General features: G+C 37.7%; 1 protein-coding gene across 1 annotated transcript in view; it reads left to right on the forward strand.

Moving 5' to 3' along the window:
- Positions 1–15,917, forward strand: part of TNKS (tankyrase) — a 179,164-nt gene that overhangs the window by 151,336 nt on the left and 11,911 nt on the right. Inside the window, exons 19-25 of the mRNA XM_068531939.1 lie at positions 1,365–1,602; positions 2,192–2,274; positions 9,672–9,792; positions 11,004–11,101; positions 13,039–13,113; positions 13,827–13,932; positions 14,544–14,730. Of these exons, the coding sequence (XP_068388040.1) occupies positions 1,365–1,602; positions 2,192–2,274; positions 9,672–9,792; positions 11,004–11,101; positions 13,039–13,113; positions 13,827–13,932; positions 14,544–14,730 (908 nt within the window). The remainder of the gene's footprint in view (positions 1–1,364; positions 1,603–2,191; positions 2,275–9,671; positions 9,793–11,003; positions 11,102–13,038; positions 13,114–13,826; positions 13,933–14,543; positions 14,731–15,917) is intronic.

The following is a 15,917-nucleotide window of genomic DNA, read 5'->3' on the forward strand; positions in this document are numbered from 1 at the left end:
CATCTTTCCTGAATTTTCTGGAAATCAGGGAGTTACTGTATGGTCACATAATTTAGAATTTTTTAACCAAAAATACTTTTCTAAGCCACATTGTGTTTCATGTATCTGTTGCTGAGTAACAAACAATTTTCAAAACACTTAGTAGCTTAACCAAAACCAAGTGAGTGGCTAATACAGTGCCACTCACAGTTACAATTCCTCAAGTTCTCTGGGTTGACTGGGCTCAGCTAGGCAGTTCTGCTGTGCTGGCAGCTCCCTTTAGCTGGGAGCTCAGCTGAGGCTGCAGCATCTCGGATGGCCTTAAATCCTACAGTACCTCTCTCTGCGTAGTATCTCACACTCAATGGTCTAGTTCAAATTTCTTTACAGCGTGGGAAGATGACTTCTAAGAGAAAAGAAGTAGAAACTGCCAATCCTTTTAAAGCCTGGCTCAAAAGCCTCAGAACATCACTTCCTCTACATTCTATTGGTCACAGAAACTCATAGGCAACCCAGATTCCAGGGAAGGGAGGTGCCACCTCTGATGGAAGGAGGGGCACAGATGTACATGGAAGAAAGAATTGATTGCAGGCTCTCTTTGGGGGCAATCTCCCACATACTCTAACAGCAGTTGTGCCTAGCAGACTGTAGAGTTCGTGAATAAGCTAGCCAAAATAAGTGCTGTCCCTTTAATATTTCACCAGATTTTAATTGTACATTAAATTATTAAGTATGCACTAAATAACTGAACAAAAATTATTGTAGTTAAGCATAACCAAAACATACTATGTATGGAAACTCCTTCTAAAGAAGAGATGATTGAGAATCAGCATTCTAAAATGTGCTCCTTTTTAGATGACAGATGAAATATTTTATTTTTTTAACTCTATTCAGATCTTTGTTAATTTACATGTCCTTTGAATACATGTGTAATAAGTATGAACAATTGTGTGCACACTTTTCATTTAGTGTTAAAAAGTATTGCTAGGAGTCAACATAGTTCACATTCTTGGATTTTTTTCATAGTTAACTTTTTTCTGTGTGTGCGGTGAGAATACTTAAGATCTACTCTCAGCAAATTTCAAGAATATAGTACAGTATTATTAACTATAGTCACCAAGCTGCACATTAGATCTTCAAAAGATGAGATATTTTTTTTAAATTGTATAGTTTCTCCATTCTACCTATTGAAACTACTGGGACTCTTTGGAGCTGTGGATCAGAGAAGGAAGGAGGGAGGAATGATCAGAAACCAACAGGGAATAATGGAGCATTCATTAAAGGAAAAATTCACTAAAGCATTTTGTCCTTAGTGAGAAACTTATTGTTTTAAAACGTAATTTTTTGTGTTATTTTATTTTATTTATTTTTTTTTTTTTTTTTAGGCTGACGATATCAGAGCTTTGCTGATAGACGCCATGCCCCCAGAGGCCTTGCCTACCTGTTTTAAACCTCAGGCTACTGTAGTGAGTGCCTCTCTGATCTCACCAGCATCCACCCCCTCCTGCCTGTCTGCTGCTAGCAGCATAGACAACCTCACCGGCCCCTTAGCAGAACTGGCAGTAGGAGGAGCGTCTAACGCTGGGGATGGCGCAGCGGGCGCAGAAAGGAAGGAAGGAGAAGGCAAGTACACCCGTGAACGCGTATTGGTTTTGCGGTTTTAAATGAACAGATTCACTTTTCTATTGGTAATTATTGAACACCTCACTTAAAGACATCCTGTCTGTAAGTTTTCATGTACACAAACAGCTTATAAGAAATATGTCTTCGTAGAATAAATTCTTTGGCATCTACTTTGTTCTTACTTATGTGTATCCCAGTATATCCTTTTCCAACCATAGTATCTTATTGAACTGAGTGAGTCTTATTACTGAAATTATATCAGAAAAATACTGAGAGATTATGTAAGAAATGAAAACTGAAACAATAGCTGATAAATGAAAGCTGAAACAATAGCTGATAAATTTGGATTTTTAAATTCCACTGTTAAATATTTCACTAAAAGCATTATATTATGCTTTATAATATTAATATAAGTACTACTGATAAGATAAACTCTGCTTTTATTTCCCCATCAAATTCCGAGATAACGTGAAGTAAAATCATCTGCACAGCCAAGGGTGTCAAAGAGCCACGGCTTTAAATAAATACTGGAACTTCCTTTAGATTGATAAACTTCTTTCTGAAAAACTTTAATGTATGTCTGTTTTAGTTGCTGGTCTTGACATGAATATTAGCCAGTTCCTGAAAAGCCTTGGTCTTGAACACCTTCGGGACATCTTTGAAACAGAACAGGTAAGCTCTCATATATAGTTGAGTCTTTTTAATTTAATATTGAGTTATTAATTGCCACTTGTTCTTTCTTTTTTGCTTCTTCTCTGCTCTTGTAAAACTCAAAACAAATTTCTGAAAAAGCTAGAGGAATCTAGTATTTTTATACTTCTTTCCAAAATTGTCTAACAGATGATGAGAGTCTGTTATTTCGTTGTATCTTTATACGCAGTCTGGCTCAATATGTTTTATTACATATCAAAACTTAGGCCATGAAACCCCTGCAAAAGAATGTTATCAAAATCTTTCCTCATTATTTTGTTTCCAAAAAGTGTTAGCCATTATCCATCTCATTTTATTACCAACGTGACTAGACGCCACTTAAAACCAGTGAGAAATTTTTATGTTAACTATTTAGCAAAATCTTCATGAAGCAATTATCCATTAAATTGGTGAGCAAAATAATTCTTGGGCAAGTGTACGTTTTAAAAATTGCTTCTTTATGAAGTTTCCATTGTCTAGTTGGAGCCTAAAATAATGCTGAACCAAAACTTGGCCATATGCTTATAGACTTAGCCTATTTTCAGATATATCTGAAATGGCTGTGAAGGTCTTAGTATGAAGTCATCATTAGGGTGTTTATGAATTAAGATCCTTCTGTTTGTCATTCTGTTTTTATACAGGGTAATGAGTTTTTAACTTATCACTGTATGATTTTGTTGCCATTAACTATCAAATAATAAATTCCTGAGTTTGACTTGACTATTGCTAATACACGTAGAGTCTTAGAATGGGAAGGCTCTTTAGAGGTCACTAAGTCATTCTCCCAGATGTAAGAATTACCCTTTTTATATCCATGTGGGGCAATAACTTGTTACAATTTGGGCAGGTATGATAAAATGCTTGTAATTTAAAGTACACCCAAATCTGCCCCATGTATAATCTATTAATCTTATGTTTACATTTTGCCCTGTTTTGCACAGAAATCTAACCTCTAGTCTACATATTAGACTAGCATTAGTTTCAAAGGGCTGCCATAACAATTTCCCACAGATCTGTGGCTTAAACAACAGAAATTTATTCCCTCACAGTTCTGGAGGCCTGAAGTTCAGAATCAAGGTATCGGCAGGGCTGCTCTCCCTACAGAGGCTCTAGGGGAGAATCTGCCCCATGCCTCTGCCAGCTTCTAGGCCCCTTTGGCTTCTGGCCACATCCTTCCAGTCTCTGCTTCTATCTTCACCATGCCTTCTCTGTGTCTGTCTTCTATTCTGTGTGTCTTTTGTAAGGACACTTGCATTGAGTTTAAGGCCTCCCCATATAGTCCTAGGTGATCTCCGTATCTCAAGATCCTTAACTGAAGTTACATCTGCAAAGATGTAAAAAAAGTTTTTCAAAAAAAGATCCTTTGCAAGTTCTGGGGATTAGAACATGGACATATCTTTTTGAGGGCCACCATTCAGCTCACTACAACATAATATAGCCCTTCTTATATTTCTAAGACCTAGTCAACTTATCATGGATTTATTACCCTTCCAACCAACCAACCACCCACCCTTACAGAGTTTCTCCTAATTTAGCATAAACTCATCTTCTTTTTCAGTTCTTCTTTATATGGATATAGTGGCCAAATTCTTCACTGGCCTCTTTGCCCCATCTGATTTCTTTGTAAGCATATAGTCAGTTTAGAGTTAATTAAAAACCCCAGGTCTTTTTCATATCAATTACGATGTTAAGATTTTCTAATGTCTTTTTTTTTTTTAGCTGAATTTCTTCATATTATATATTGTAGTTGATCTTTAATGCTCTTGATGATCAAAACAGTTGGGTAGAAATAGCACTGGACTAAAAGAAGACCTTGATTCTGATTAAGGCATTTAACCTATCACTTGCCTTACCTGTAAAATATAATAATACTTTCAAAAGTCCAGATAGTTAAAATTCCCAGTCAGATGCTTCTGTGCCAGTTTTTAAAATATACTTGAATGAAACATCAGTTGTGTCTTCTGTCTGGTGGGGAGGACTTCATTAACTGCTATAATAATTTCCTTTTCCTTTAAGCTTCACCTGCCATTGATTCACCCTCTGGTTTGGAGATTTCTTATGAGAATAGCCTAAACAGTAAGACTCTTTTTCCCTTATCCTTCCCTTGAAGGTATTAAAGCTGTTGTAGAAGCAGTATCCTCTGCTAAAGCCATATTCCAGCCATCTCCCTTCTTCCCAAATCATATCCACAATAACTGTGAAATTTCACATATCTTTGCTTAATAAAAACAAAGACGCTAATTCAAATAATTCCAATTAACCGTTTTTCAAAAGAGTTCAGTTTCTACTCTTTTAGTCAGTTCGCATCATAATTTTATGTTTTCTTTTTTCTGTTTTACTTTATATATTCTCTTTTATAGTAACTGATTTCCTGTGGCCTGGTTATCTCATTTTATTGATTTTAATAGTTTAATAGTTTAGTCTTAACAGTTGGTCCTTTTGACAGCTTATCCTGGTTTCATCAGTTTCATTGTTATCTTTTTCACTTCAGTTTTGTTCTGGGTAAATGGTTCCATTGATTTTCCTTTTGCCAGAATAATTTCTGTATCTTTTTTTTTTTTTTTAATCAATATGTTGACTCTTCCATTTAATGTATATTACCTAGCATAGTTCTTTCCTCCAGACAAATGATATTGCCATTCATTGCATTGAACTCTGTGTGACTGTCTTTTGGCTCAATCTTCAAGCAATCAAAGTTTTATTTTGACTACAATTGTTACTTGACTAGCCTTTAGTTATAGAGTAATACCTTCTGTAACCCTTTCCATAACTTACCCAGAGGGTTTTCTGCCATTAACATTCTGCCATTAACATGTCAGTCCGGTCATATATGATGAGGGCAAGGTTTTTGTGAGGTGAGGGGAAGTGTTAGGGTGTATGTGTTGTAGCCATTTAGTTCACGTCCACTGAGCTTAAGGCAGAGTCATTCTGTTTCCTGAGATGCTGTGACGCATAATATCTTATTGCCTCTGTTCCTACTGATAGATTCTTCTCTCTCAGTGGAGTGGGGAACATAGTTCTTTCATTTCTGGTTCCAGGGAAACGTCCTTCCTCTGAATCATAGCATCATAGCCTCACCTCTTACCTTCACAGTTATTCTCTCAGAAGTCTCTTAACTAACTTGACTTGTTTGTCATATATACTTTGCCAGTTCTATATTGAATAATGTATACCTATGTCCTTTATAGTTAGTTAAGTATAGTACCAGTGTCACTTTGGCCCTTCCTCTATAACATAGCTTCCTGACTAGAATACTTTTTCTGTGGGAAAGACTGATTTGATTTACATTGCAGCTCCTGGAACATAAATGCCATGACTTGGAAGATTCCTTGTGAACATACTTATGGTCCACACTTTTCATGAAAAGTGACCATATAAATTTTTATTTCAGAATCTAAAGACAAAGGCATGGACTCAAGAAATTCATTATGAACATGATTGTAAAGTTAGTTCTAATTACTGTTACTCTAGCCTGCAATCTTTTAAGCCCAAGTAAAAGAAAGGCCTTTTTCATTAAAACTCCAGTTCTTCTCACTCCAGCCCAGAGAAAATGAATAAATCTTAGAAACAAGAGGCAACCCTTCTTAAAGTAACACTCTTGAAGTGACATTTGCTTTATGTGCAAGATGACTTAGCTGATGCATGGATAATATTCATTTTAAAGATTGTAATTTGGTTTTTTTTGTTTTTTTTTTAAAAAACTGTTCTTAAATTTATTTATTTATTTATTTATTTTTGGCTGTGTTGGGTCTTCGTTTCTGTGCGAGGGCTTTCTTTGGTTGTGGCGAGCGGGGGCCGCTCTTCATCGCGGTGCGCGGGCCTCTCACTGTCGCGGCCTCTCTTGTTGCGGAGCACAGGCTCCAGACGCGCAGGCTCAGCAGCTGTGGCTCACGGGCCCAGTTGCCCAGCGGCATGTGGGATCTTCCCAGACCAGGGCTCGAACCCGTGTCCCCTGCATTGGCAGGCAGATTCTCAACCACTGCGCCACCAGGGAAGCCCTATAATTTGGTTTTAATGTGTGCTAAATATAAATAACTGGCCCAACAAACTTGTAATTTCCTGGATGTAACTAAGTTAAGGTTTTGTGTTTTTTTAAAATGAGTTAATTTAAAGATAATTTTCCGAAAAATATTTCTAGCAGTATAAAAGCCTTGAATCTTGGAGAAACGTATCTAAAATCCAACTAGCCTGTTTTACTTCCAGTTATTTCCATTTCTTTTATTAACACAATAATCTCATATTCACTCAGCTTCAGAATTTTGGAATAATCTTTACCCCCATTTTTCTTTTTTTCCTTAACCGTTTCTATTTACCGGGCCCTGTCATCTGTCCCTTTGAAATTGCTCTCCGATTCATCCCTTCCAATCCACTCCACCCTGTCGTCATCTTGTTCTCAGTCACTTTCCCTTCCAGATCTGCCCTTCATACCACCATCCTCCTGAAAGACGACTTTGTTTTGCTCTGCTGAAAAGGTGTCCTTGGACATTTTGGACACTGTCTTAACGTGGTGTGTAAAGCCCATCAGATCTGCTCTTGGCCTGCTGCTCTGTCCATCCCTTCTTTTCTTCCTGTATGTACATTATATGCTAATCATTATGAACTTTATTACTAGAGTCTCTCAAATGTTCTATAGTCTCTCACTTGATTTTCCTTTTGCACACGCTCTTCCCTTTGTCTTAAACACCCTTCCCTTCTTCCTCTGCCTAAGTCCTCTTCCTTAGCTGAATTATTACTTTCTTCTAAGAACCTTTCCTGACCCCCTTCCTAGTCCTTTCTTTGTTCCCTCCCCTACTTGTAGCCTCAAGCCAGTAAGTAATCTTCCTAAGAGTTCCCATAGGGGTTCCTCCAAAACATTTACCAACCTTTACCAAATATTTGTGTTTACCTTTTATCTCCTTGGTAGAGGAAATAGCATGATCTGGAGTGGTAGGATTGTTTGTTCCCCGGCTCCACTCTTTTACTACCAGTTTGGACCAGTTATTTACCTTTCTGAGCTGAAGTGGGTTGTTTTAGAATTAAATGAAATGTTTAATTAGTTACTTTTTTGGAAATATCTAGCATACAGAAGGTACTCATTAAATATATTATGTATGAATGAATGATTAGTGAACATAAATCTAAATTCTTTAGCTTGTCATTTAAGGTTTTCCAGTTGCCAATTCCGATAAATATGAGGACAAATAGGGTACCATGTAACTCAAAGCAACTAAATTTAATGTTTAGTTATTTTAACTTTTTAGTCATCCTTTTTAAGAAAAGCAAGGGGAAAGACAAGTATGGCAATACATTTCAGCTCTTCTGTGTACTATTTTCATGGCTTCACTGTGCCTTAATTTTCTCATAAGGACTAGTATTTCATGAGTCATTGTGAGTATTAAATAAGGTATTCATTTCATTCACGATTGGAGCTATATATAATGAACAAATGTATCAGATGTTCTCCATTTCTTCTCTAGAAGCTAATACTATGTTTTGCTGGCCTGGTTTCTGCTTCTTTCAGACATACACGATAACGTATCAATTCAGAAAAGCTAAGGACTCTTTAAATTGAAGCTACCACATAGATATGAGATCCTGTTTTTATGTCAGCCTTATGTGAAGTTTAGAAGGAAAAAAAATGGAATATCAGTAACGTAGTAAACCTTGTGCATGGTTTCCAAATTGTATTAAAATCACATCTAGCTAAAAATGTAAAGACTCCTATTATGTTGTGATCTATTCTGTCTCAAAGATGCATATTTCAGAACTGTTGCTTTTTTTTTTTTTTTAATAATTTTTTTTAAATTTATTTATTTATTTATTTATGGCGGTGTTGGGTCTTCGTCTCTGTGCGAGGGCTTTCTCTAGTTGCAGCGAGCGGGGGCCACTCTTCATCACGGTGCGCAGGCCTCTCACTGTCGCAGCCTCTCTTGTTGCGGAGCACAGGCTCCAGACGCGCAGGCTCAGTAGTTGTGGCTCACGGGCCCAGTTGCCCCGCGGCATGCGGTATCTTCCCAGACCAGGGCTCGAACCCGTGTGCCCTGCATTGGCAGGCAGATTCTCAACCACTGCGCCACCAGGGAAGCCCAGAACTGTTGCTTTTTAAAAGCTCTGCTGAAAACTTCCTTCAGGTGATTGGAAGTGAACTGCCCATTTTGTGCAATGGAGCGATTATTTCTTAAATGGCCACTTAGGCGCAATAAAGTAAATTATTTCCAAGAATGAATGATGTATGCTTTTTGCACTGAGGAGCTCGGACTCACTATATAGTATTTCATTTTGACAATAAAAATCATCAGAGCTCCAGGCCTAATATGTCAGTTTTTTAAAATGCTATGTGCAAGGATAAAGGTAGAGAGAGCTATGGATAGATAAAAATATCTTGTTTGAGTGGGAAAAAGAGTGTCTCTCAAAGGATTTCTCAGTTTCCAGAGGAAAGAGAAAATCAACGGCTAATCTTGTGAAGCAGTATTTGGGCTGTCAGAGGGCCAGCTTCTTCTGAGCTGAAAATTGCAGTTCATCCCTCAAGAAATGTGGCCGCCCAAGATTTCACCCTGTGCCTTCAGAACACTGCCACTGGGTGACGGTAGAGTCACAGTTCCTTTTAGTCAACAAAGGAATCTGGTAATTTTGAGTCATGGCAGCTAACCATCTCCATCTACAGGGACGAATAACCAAAAACTTAAAACCATTGTTTTGTACAAAAATAGAATGTATGTTAGGCTTCAGGGATTGTTAGATCTGAGAATTTAGAAGAGAGCTTAAAAACCATCTATCTACTCTCTTTTTTCTTCTCCAAATTGGAATTCTTTATATAGTTTCTATATAAAATGGTCTGTAATCTAACTAAATGCTTGTGATATAAATCTTACTACTTTCTAAAGCAGCCTTTTCCACGCTCGGATACTTCTTAGCACTAGGAAGTTCTTTCTTACTTTCATATAAGTGCTACTTCCCTAAAGCTTCTTCTGTTTCATTATGCTGAACACCTCTCCCATTCCCTACCATTCACCTCTGCTACCTTCTGGATATTGGGATCTGGTATTTCCCCATTTTCAAGCTACTGGTCGTTCCTTCTTATACCTTGAGGCAAGCAGAATGTGGTAGAATTAAATAATCAAAAGGAAAAATAGCAGTGATCATTTTATACTTCTATAGCATAATTTCTCCCATTTTAATTCTCCATTGACTGAAAGCAAATTAGGGACTATTTCAAGTGAGCAAAAAGCTGATAAGTTTATGGGGGCAACTTTAAGAAGATTGTAAGTTCATGCTTATAAAGGAAACAGAAGAATTTTCTTAATTTGACTGGATGCTATAGCATTGAAGGCAAATGGAAAAGTTTTCATCATCTGAGGAACTGTTAAAGATTTAGCAATTAATTTTGATTCGTTTTTCAGATTACGCTAGATGTGTTGGCTGATATGGGTCATGAAGAGTTGAAAGAGATAGGCATCAATGCATACGGACACCGCCATAAATTAATCAAGGGAGTAGAAAGACTCTTAGGTGGACAACAAGGTAAGCTATTAAAAAATAAATAGATTTCAGAAATTAGTGGCACAAGATAAGTGTCCAGGCTGGCATTTGCTCGGGTGGCCTGACCCCAGAGCTCGTGCCCTCAGCTGGGGTGGCACCTCCTGCCTCCCCGTCTCCATCCTTGACCCCGCTCTCCCTCTAGTTGCTTTAGCTAGAAATCAGAGTCACTCCTCCCTCTCCCCCAACACTTTGTATCCTAAATATCTCTGGAATCTGTGCTTCTGTCCTTTCCCACTGCTCTCACCTAATCCCTGTCACTGTCACCTCTCTCCTGGACTCTCACAACCACCTTCCAGCTTATCTCCGACAGTCGCCTTTGCCTCCCCTCTGGTACCTTCCCTACACTGTAACCAGAAGACACTTTTCAAAATGACTATATGATCATATCATTCCAGGGCTTAAAATCCTTCAATAGAATGCTGTTGCTTTTAGGATAAAATCAGATGTTCATAGCATGGCTTTTCATAATCTGACCTTTCTCTCTTACCTTATCTTGTGTCTTTTTCCCTCCCTCACAACTGTCAGCTCAGTGTTTTTCCATTGTACTTCGCTGTTACACGCCTATCTTTCTCCTTTGTGTGCCTCCCTGTTCTCTGTTTGTTAGAAGTGCTTTCGCTATAGGAAAGCAAAGGAAGAAAAAGGAAACAACTTGAATTAGTCATTTAGTCTACAGAGGTAATAAAATTGCAAGAGTGACATGAAACTAAACGTTAACAGGTGTTGAGCTTGAGTCTTGCTTATTTGTACTAAATCAACACGGGTAATGAAATTAACAAGAGCAATGTATTTTAAACTTATTATAAGTGACCATTTCAAGTCATCTCACAGATAATAATTCTTTTAGAGGATAATTCTTATATTTTAGACCACACTACATTGTAATCACACTGTTTTCTTTTGTACCAGCATTATGTATGTTCATGATTGAGTTCAGTTCAACAAATAATTGTTGAGCCTGCTGTGTGTATGTACAAGGACCTCTGTAAGAACAGATCAAATTGATCCCCAAACACATCTCCATTACTTCTCTTGTCTTTGGATGTACTTGCTTAATACAACCTTATATATTAGGTTCAAATTGCACATACATTAGACTTGTTCCAAAATATCTGTTATTTATGACAAGTGTTCCCCAAAATAGAGCCTGAAGAGTGTGGACGTTTGTTTGATATGTTAATTCTTCTTTCCTGCAGGCACCAATCCTTATTTGACTTTTCACTGTGTTAATCAGGGAACTATTTTGCTGGATCTTGCTCCAGAAGATAAAGAATATCAGTCAGTAGAAGAAGAGGTAATGCACATGAAAATTCTTAATTATCTTTTCCTGAAATCTGTGCTTAAACCTCTTTTTCCAAGAGAGGTAGGCTTGTCTCACATTAACTTACGGTCGCTTGCCAGCAAGTATTCTGTCTCCCTTAGTCATTGTGGTGGCGTACTGCCAACATTAAAATAGGACTATAGAGTAGAACTATACCACACTGCTTTCACATCATAACCCTAGGATTGCCAGTGGGTGGGCCAGATGTATCTTTTTATTCTGGAGACTTTCTTGAAACTCATACAAGTAAGGACCCTGTTAGAACTATTTTCTCGTATTGTTTTTTTTTAATATATATAAATTTATTTATTTATTTTTATTTTTGTCTGCGTTGGGTCTTCGTTGCTGTGTGCACACTTCTCTCTAGTTGCGGCGAGCGGGGGCTACTCTTCGTTGCGATGCGCCGGCTTCTCGTTGCGGTGGCTTCTTCTGCTGCGGAGCACGGGCTCTAGGCACGCGGGCTTCAGTAGTTGTGGGGCTCGTGGGCTCTAGAGCGCAGTCTCAGTAGTTGTGGTTCATGGGCTTAGTTGCTCCGTGGCATGTGGGATCTTCCCAGACCAGGGCTCGAACCCGTGTCCCCTGCATTGGCAGGTGGATTCTCAACCATTGCACCACCAGGGAAGCCCTATTTTCTTGTATTGTTAAAATGCTACCTAAGAATAATATGGAGTGAGCATCTTGCCTCACAGATAGCAAATATCTTCTCATCTTTATTTTCATGCAAAGTAATAAAATGTGATTATAAAATAATATGCCTAATTTTCAAGAGTGCTTAGGAAATCTGCCCCATAACTCAAGTCACCTTTCATTTCTGCAGTCACGGTTATTTTAAAGCACCATATTAAGGCTATTTGTATGAATCTATCTATCTGGTAGAGATGATGCCACAGAGATTCCCTCTGAAATCTGATGGCTTATCCCTCACTTCTTACAAATAATAAACAAAGTGCCTAATGGCATTATCGTAATAAATAAACTTCCGAATTAATCCCACTGTTTTGCAGAGAAAGACATGCCTACATTTTTGTTTGTTTTCCACCTCCGAATTCGTGCTGATATTATTCCCATTCTAGGGACTTAGGACCCTTACCCCAGGGTAGTATTTCAGCTTGTACTTGTCAGTTTATCAGGAAAGCATCCTGTTTTCTCATGTCTTATTGTGTAATCATTCTCTTAGTAGTAAGTAAATTTTGATAATAAGGTCAAAAATGTAGTGACTAAGTTCACAGATGGAGCGGTAAGATAGAGAATCAACTCTTTGAGTCAATTCTATGAGAAACTTAGGTCTTTAAAGCATTTTACTTTTCCATCATAATTATTAATTTGGAGAGTGGAAGTAGGGTGAGTAGTGTCAGAAGAAAGTTATTCCACTTAGTTACACGTTATATCCAACTTCCCCTGATCTGTGTGGATATACTTTGAGATCCCAAAGTAAAGCGATAACGTGGAATTTTTCACCTAGGGAACAAAGATTTACTGATTTTTAAAAATTTGTTGTGTTTATTTTTAGCATTAGTCCAATGGTGTATTTGTCCAATGTGAGGAGTTTTAATTTGACTTAATCACAATGTTGTTTCTCCTCAAGAACATAAAATAGTAATATAGATGACTTAATGTGATATTTTACCCCATTGTGTTTACAGAAAAACCTTTCAAAGCTTTTATTAGAAAATAAATAGAAAATGCAAAAGTTTAATATTTATGTCTGTGACTATTTTCTCACCAGAAATACTTTTTCACTAAACTTGTTGACCAATTTATAGTGAACTCCTATTTACTTATTAGTGCTGAATCTTAGACTCATCAGTGGCACAATGTAGTAGACTTGAACTTTTGAAAACAACAGGAGGAATGTCTTCAGAATTACACACTGGCGTATTTTCAGAAAGTTACTTTCTTCTGTTCTATAGATGCAAAGTACAATTCGCGAACACAGAGATGGTGGTAATGCTGGTGGCATCTTCAACAGATACAATGTCATTCGAGTAAGTTGTTTAAATTTCAGGGTGAAATTGGATTGCACAGCTTGCCTGAACAGCAAACATAGGCTGGAGCAGCTGGCGTTAGTGAGGCAAACATGGCAATAGGACTCCCAGCTCACCCACTAATTTGGACCATAGCTGACAGTAATTTCTGTTATCACTATTTCAAGGTAGCATTAAAGGCCTGGATTTTCAATCTAATTGAGTCGGTGTTTACATCAGTATGCATGTATCTCTTAATCTCAGTATCTTATTTATAACATGGAATAAATGACTGCCGTATGCTTTTTTTCAGAGGGGTGTCATGAAGATGAATAAAATCAATTGAGGACTGGGTTAACCCTTTGGGTTAATGGACCTATTGAAATTACACCAGTGCACATCACAATCACCTGGGGAGCTTTTTGAAAGTACAGATTTATAGGCCCCTGTATCCTGAAATTCAATGAGTCCTCAGTTGATTTTGAGGTATAGCTAGGTATGGTGCAGAATAACAAACAAAAACTATAGCTGAAACTTATGTCACTAAAAGCCAGAGTATTAACTGAATTACACTGGCCTGGCAACTTTATCGTTTTAAAATAACGTTTTAAGCAAACAAAACAAAAAACAAAAATTGAACCTCCCTAAAGGAAAACATACTTCTTATTTTAAATCATAAACTACCAATTAATATACATTTCACTAATTCACTTCTTTCTTCCTCATCCTTAAAGATTCAAAAAGTTGTCAACAAGAAGTTGAGAGAACGATTCTGTCACAGACAGAAGGAAGTGTCTGAGGAGAATCACAACCACCATAACGAGCGCATGTTATTTCACGGTGAGTGTGCCGACGGTCATCATCTCTCCGGGCGTTTGCAAACTCCAATAGGGTGAAAAGCCTGTGTTACTGACTATATTAGTGTTGTGTTACAAATGGTCTGTTCTGATTTTTTTTTTTTAACTACATGTTAGTACCAGCTTTCTAATGCATTCATTACATGTTAGTACAGGCTTTCCAAGGCATGTACAGTGAAAATAATTTATCTGAAATTGTCTCAGAACTTAAGTTGCACACTGAGCCATCTAGATAGTGAAATACTATTTTTGTTGTAGTTTAGCATAATTGTTTTAGTTTATTAGATTATCTAGTTTTGCTTAAAGTAGGACTGGGTGTAAAATAATCTGTATTTTCAAAGCCACGTTGTACTTTGCTATCTAAAATCTCATGCCATCTGCAAAACCCATATAACACCCTTGCTTGGTGAACACTGTGGGTCCCTGATAAGATTCTAGTACATGATAATAAGGTATGTAAGGAGACCATCTTACAAAATAAACTTTTCATTTAGGCGTTATTAATTAGTATTAATCTGCCAAGTGCAAATAGTATGCAGCTAATTGAGATTCTAGAAAAGCGCTCAAAACTGATCTTTGTTTTTATATTTTTAGGTTCTCCTTTCATTAATGCCATTATTCATAAAGGGTTTGATGAGCGACATGCATATATAGGAGGAATGTTTGGTGCTGGGATTTATTTTGCTGAAAACTCTTCTAAAAGCAACCAGTACGTTTACGGAATTGGGGGAGGAACAGGCTGCCCCGCGCACAAAGACCGGTCGTGTTACATATGTCACAGGTGATCATCTTGCCTTTTGTGTAACGGTTGCTGGCCTCAAGTCATGAACCAGATTGGTTTCTCAGGCTCTGCAGAAGTCACAGGTCATCCTCAGTCTTACTCCTAAATGAGTCGGACTGTTTTGGGGTTGCATGGGAATAGCTGATCAGCCCCTGCCCCAATAGGAGTAGTGACAGCAGAGCTGACAGCAGTGGTAAAAGCTAGTCATAGGTTACGGTGAAGCTCCCTCCATTTTGGCTTTCTCCCTGGGTTCCACTTTCCTTGCTTCAGGTTCAGAACAAGGCTGAGAATTATTTCTGGGGAACAAAGAACCTTTAGCTCCAGTCACATTTGAACTAAAGCACATAACTTCTATAAACAAGTAGAACCTTTAATTTGCTCCTGACTCTGCTAGTGATATTTTAAGGCAGGGTATACAATTAGTTAGAAGTCCAACCTCAGAATATAACTTTGGAATTAATAGTAAACAAATGAATATTAGCTTTTTAAATGGGATTTTGAAACTCAGAAATGTGAGAGAATGTAATAAACTCTCAGAAGTCAGTGAAAAAAATACCATTCCCTTCCCTGTCATTGGAAAAGATACAAAAAGAATTGTGCTGTACAAAGATTGCAACTTATTGCATTCCTCTTTAAATTAACCAGCTACATTATTTTTGCAAAGTCAAGTTAGTAAGATACCTTGTAATCCAGTTGAAACCTCAGAAAGACCCACATAACCATGAAATTCATTATAGTTGTTCACCTTAAAACTTCTCTCTCTCAGTTTCGTTGTGAAAAATATGGTAGCCATCAGCAGTTCTAGGACAGATGCCCTATGTCCAGAAGAAAACTTCTTTCAATTAAGGTCGCTGTGGTTAGTAACACATAAAAATTCCCAAGGACATATAATTGCAGAAATTTCCCTTTGTTGCTTCAAACCTAACTGCTAAATAACAGTAAAAGTGAACGTAGATGTGGAGTAACAGTTGCTTATTAAAATTAGACACACGTGTTTATGTCTTGGCCAGGATTTCCTAGAAAACAGAGCCTGAAGCAAAAGCTTATGAACTAGCACTTTCCTGGCAAGTGCAACCTCAGGGAAGCAGGAGTGAGGGCACAGAAGGAAGTGAGGCGGAGAAAGAGGCAGAGCAAAGACAGGGAGGGGCACCGGTGAGCTGGCCACGGTTTCATAACCAGTGCAGTTG

Source organism: Eschrichtius robustus, chromosome 21 (genome assembly GCF_028021215.1).
Source record: "Eschrichtius robustus isolate mEscRob2 chromosome 21, mEscRob2.pri, whole genome shotgun sequence".
In the NCBI taxonomy this organism is placed as follows: Eukaryota; Metazoa; Chordata; class Mammalia; order Artiodactyla; family Eschrichtiidae; genus Eschrichtius; species Eschrichtius robustus.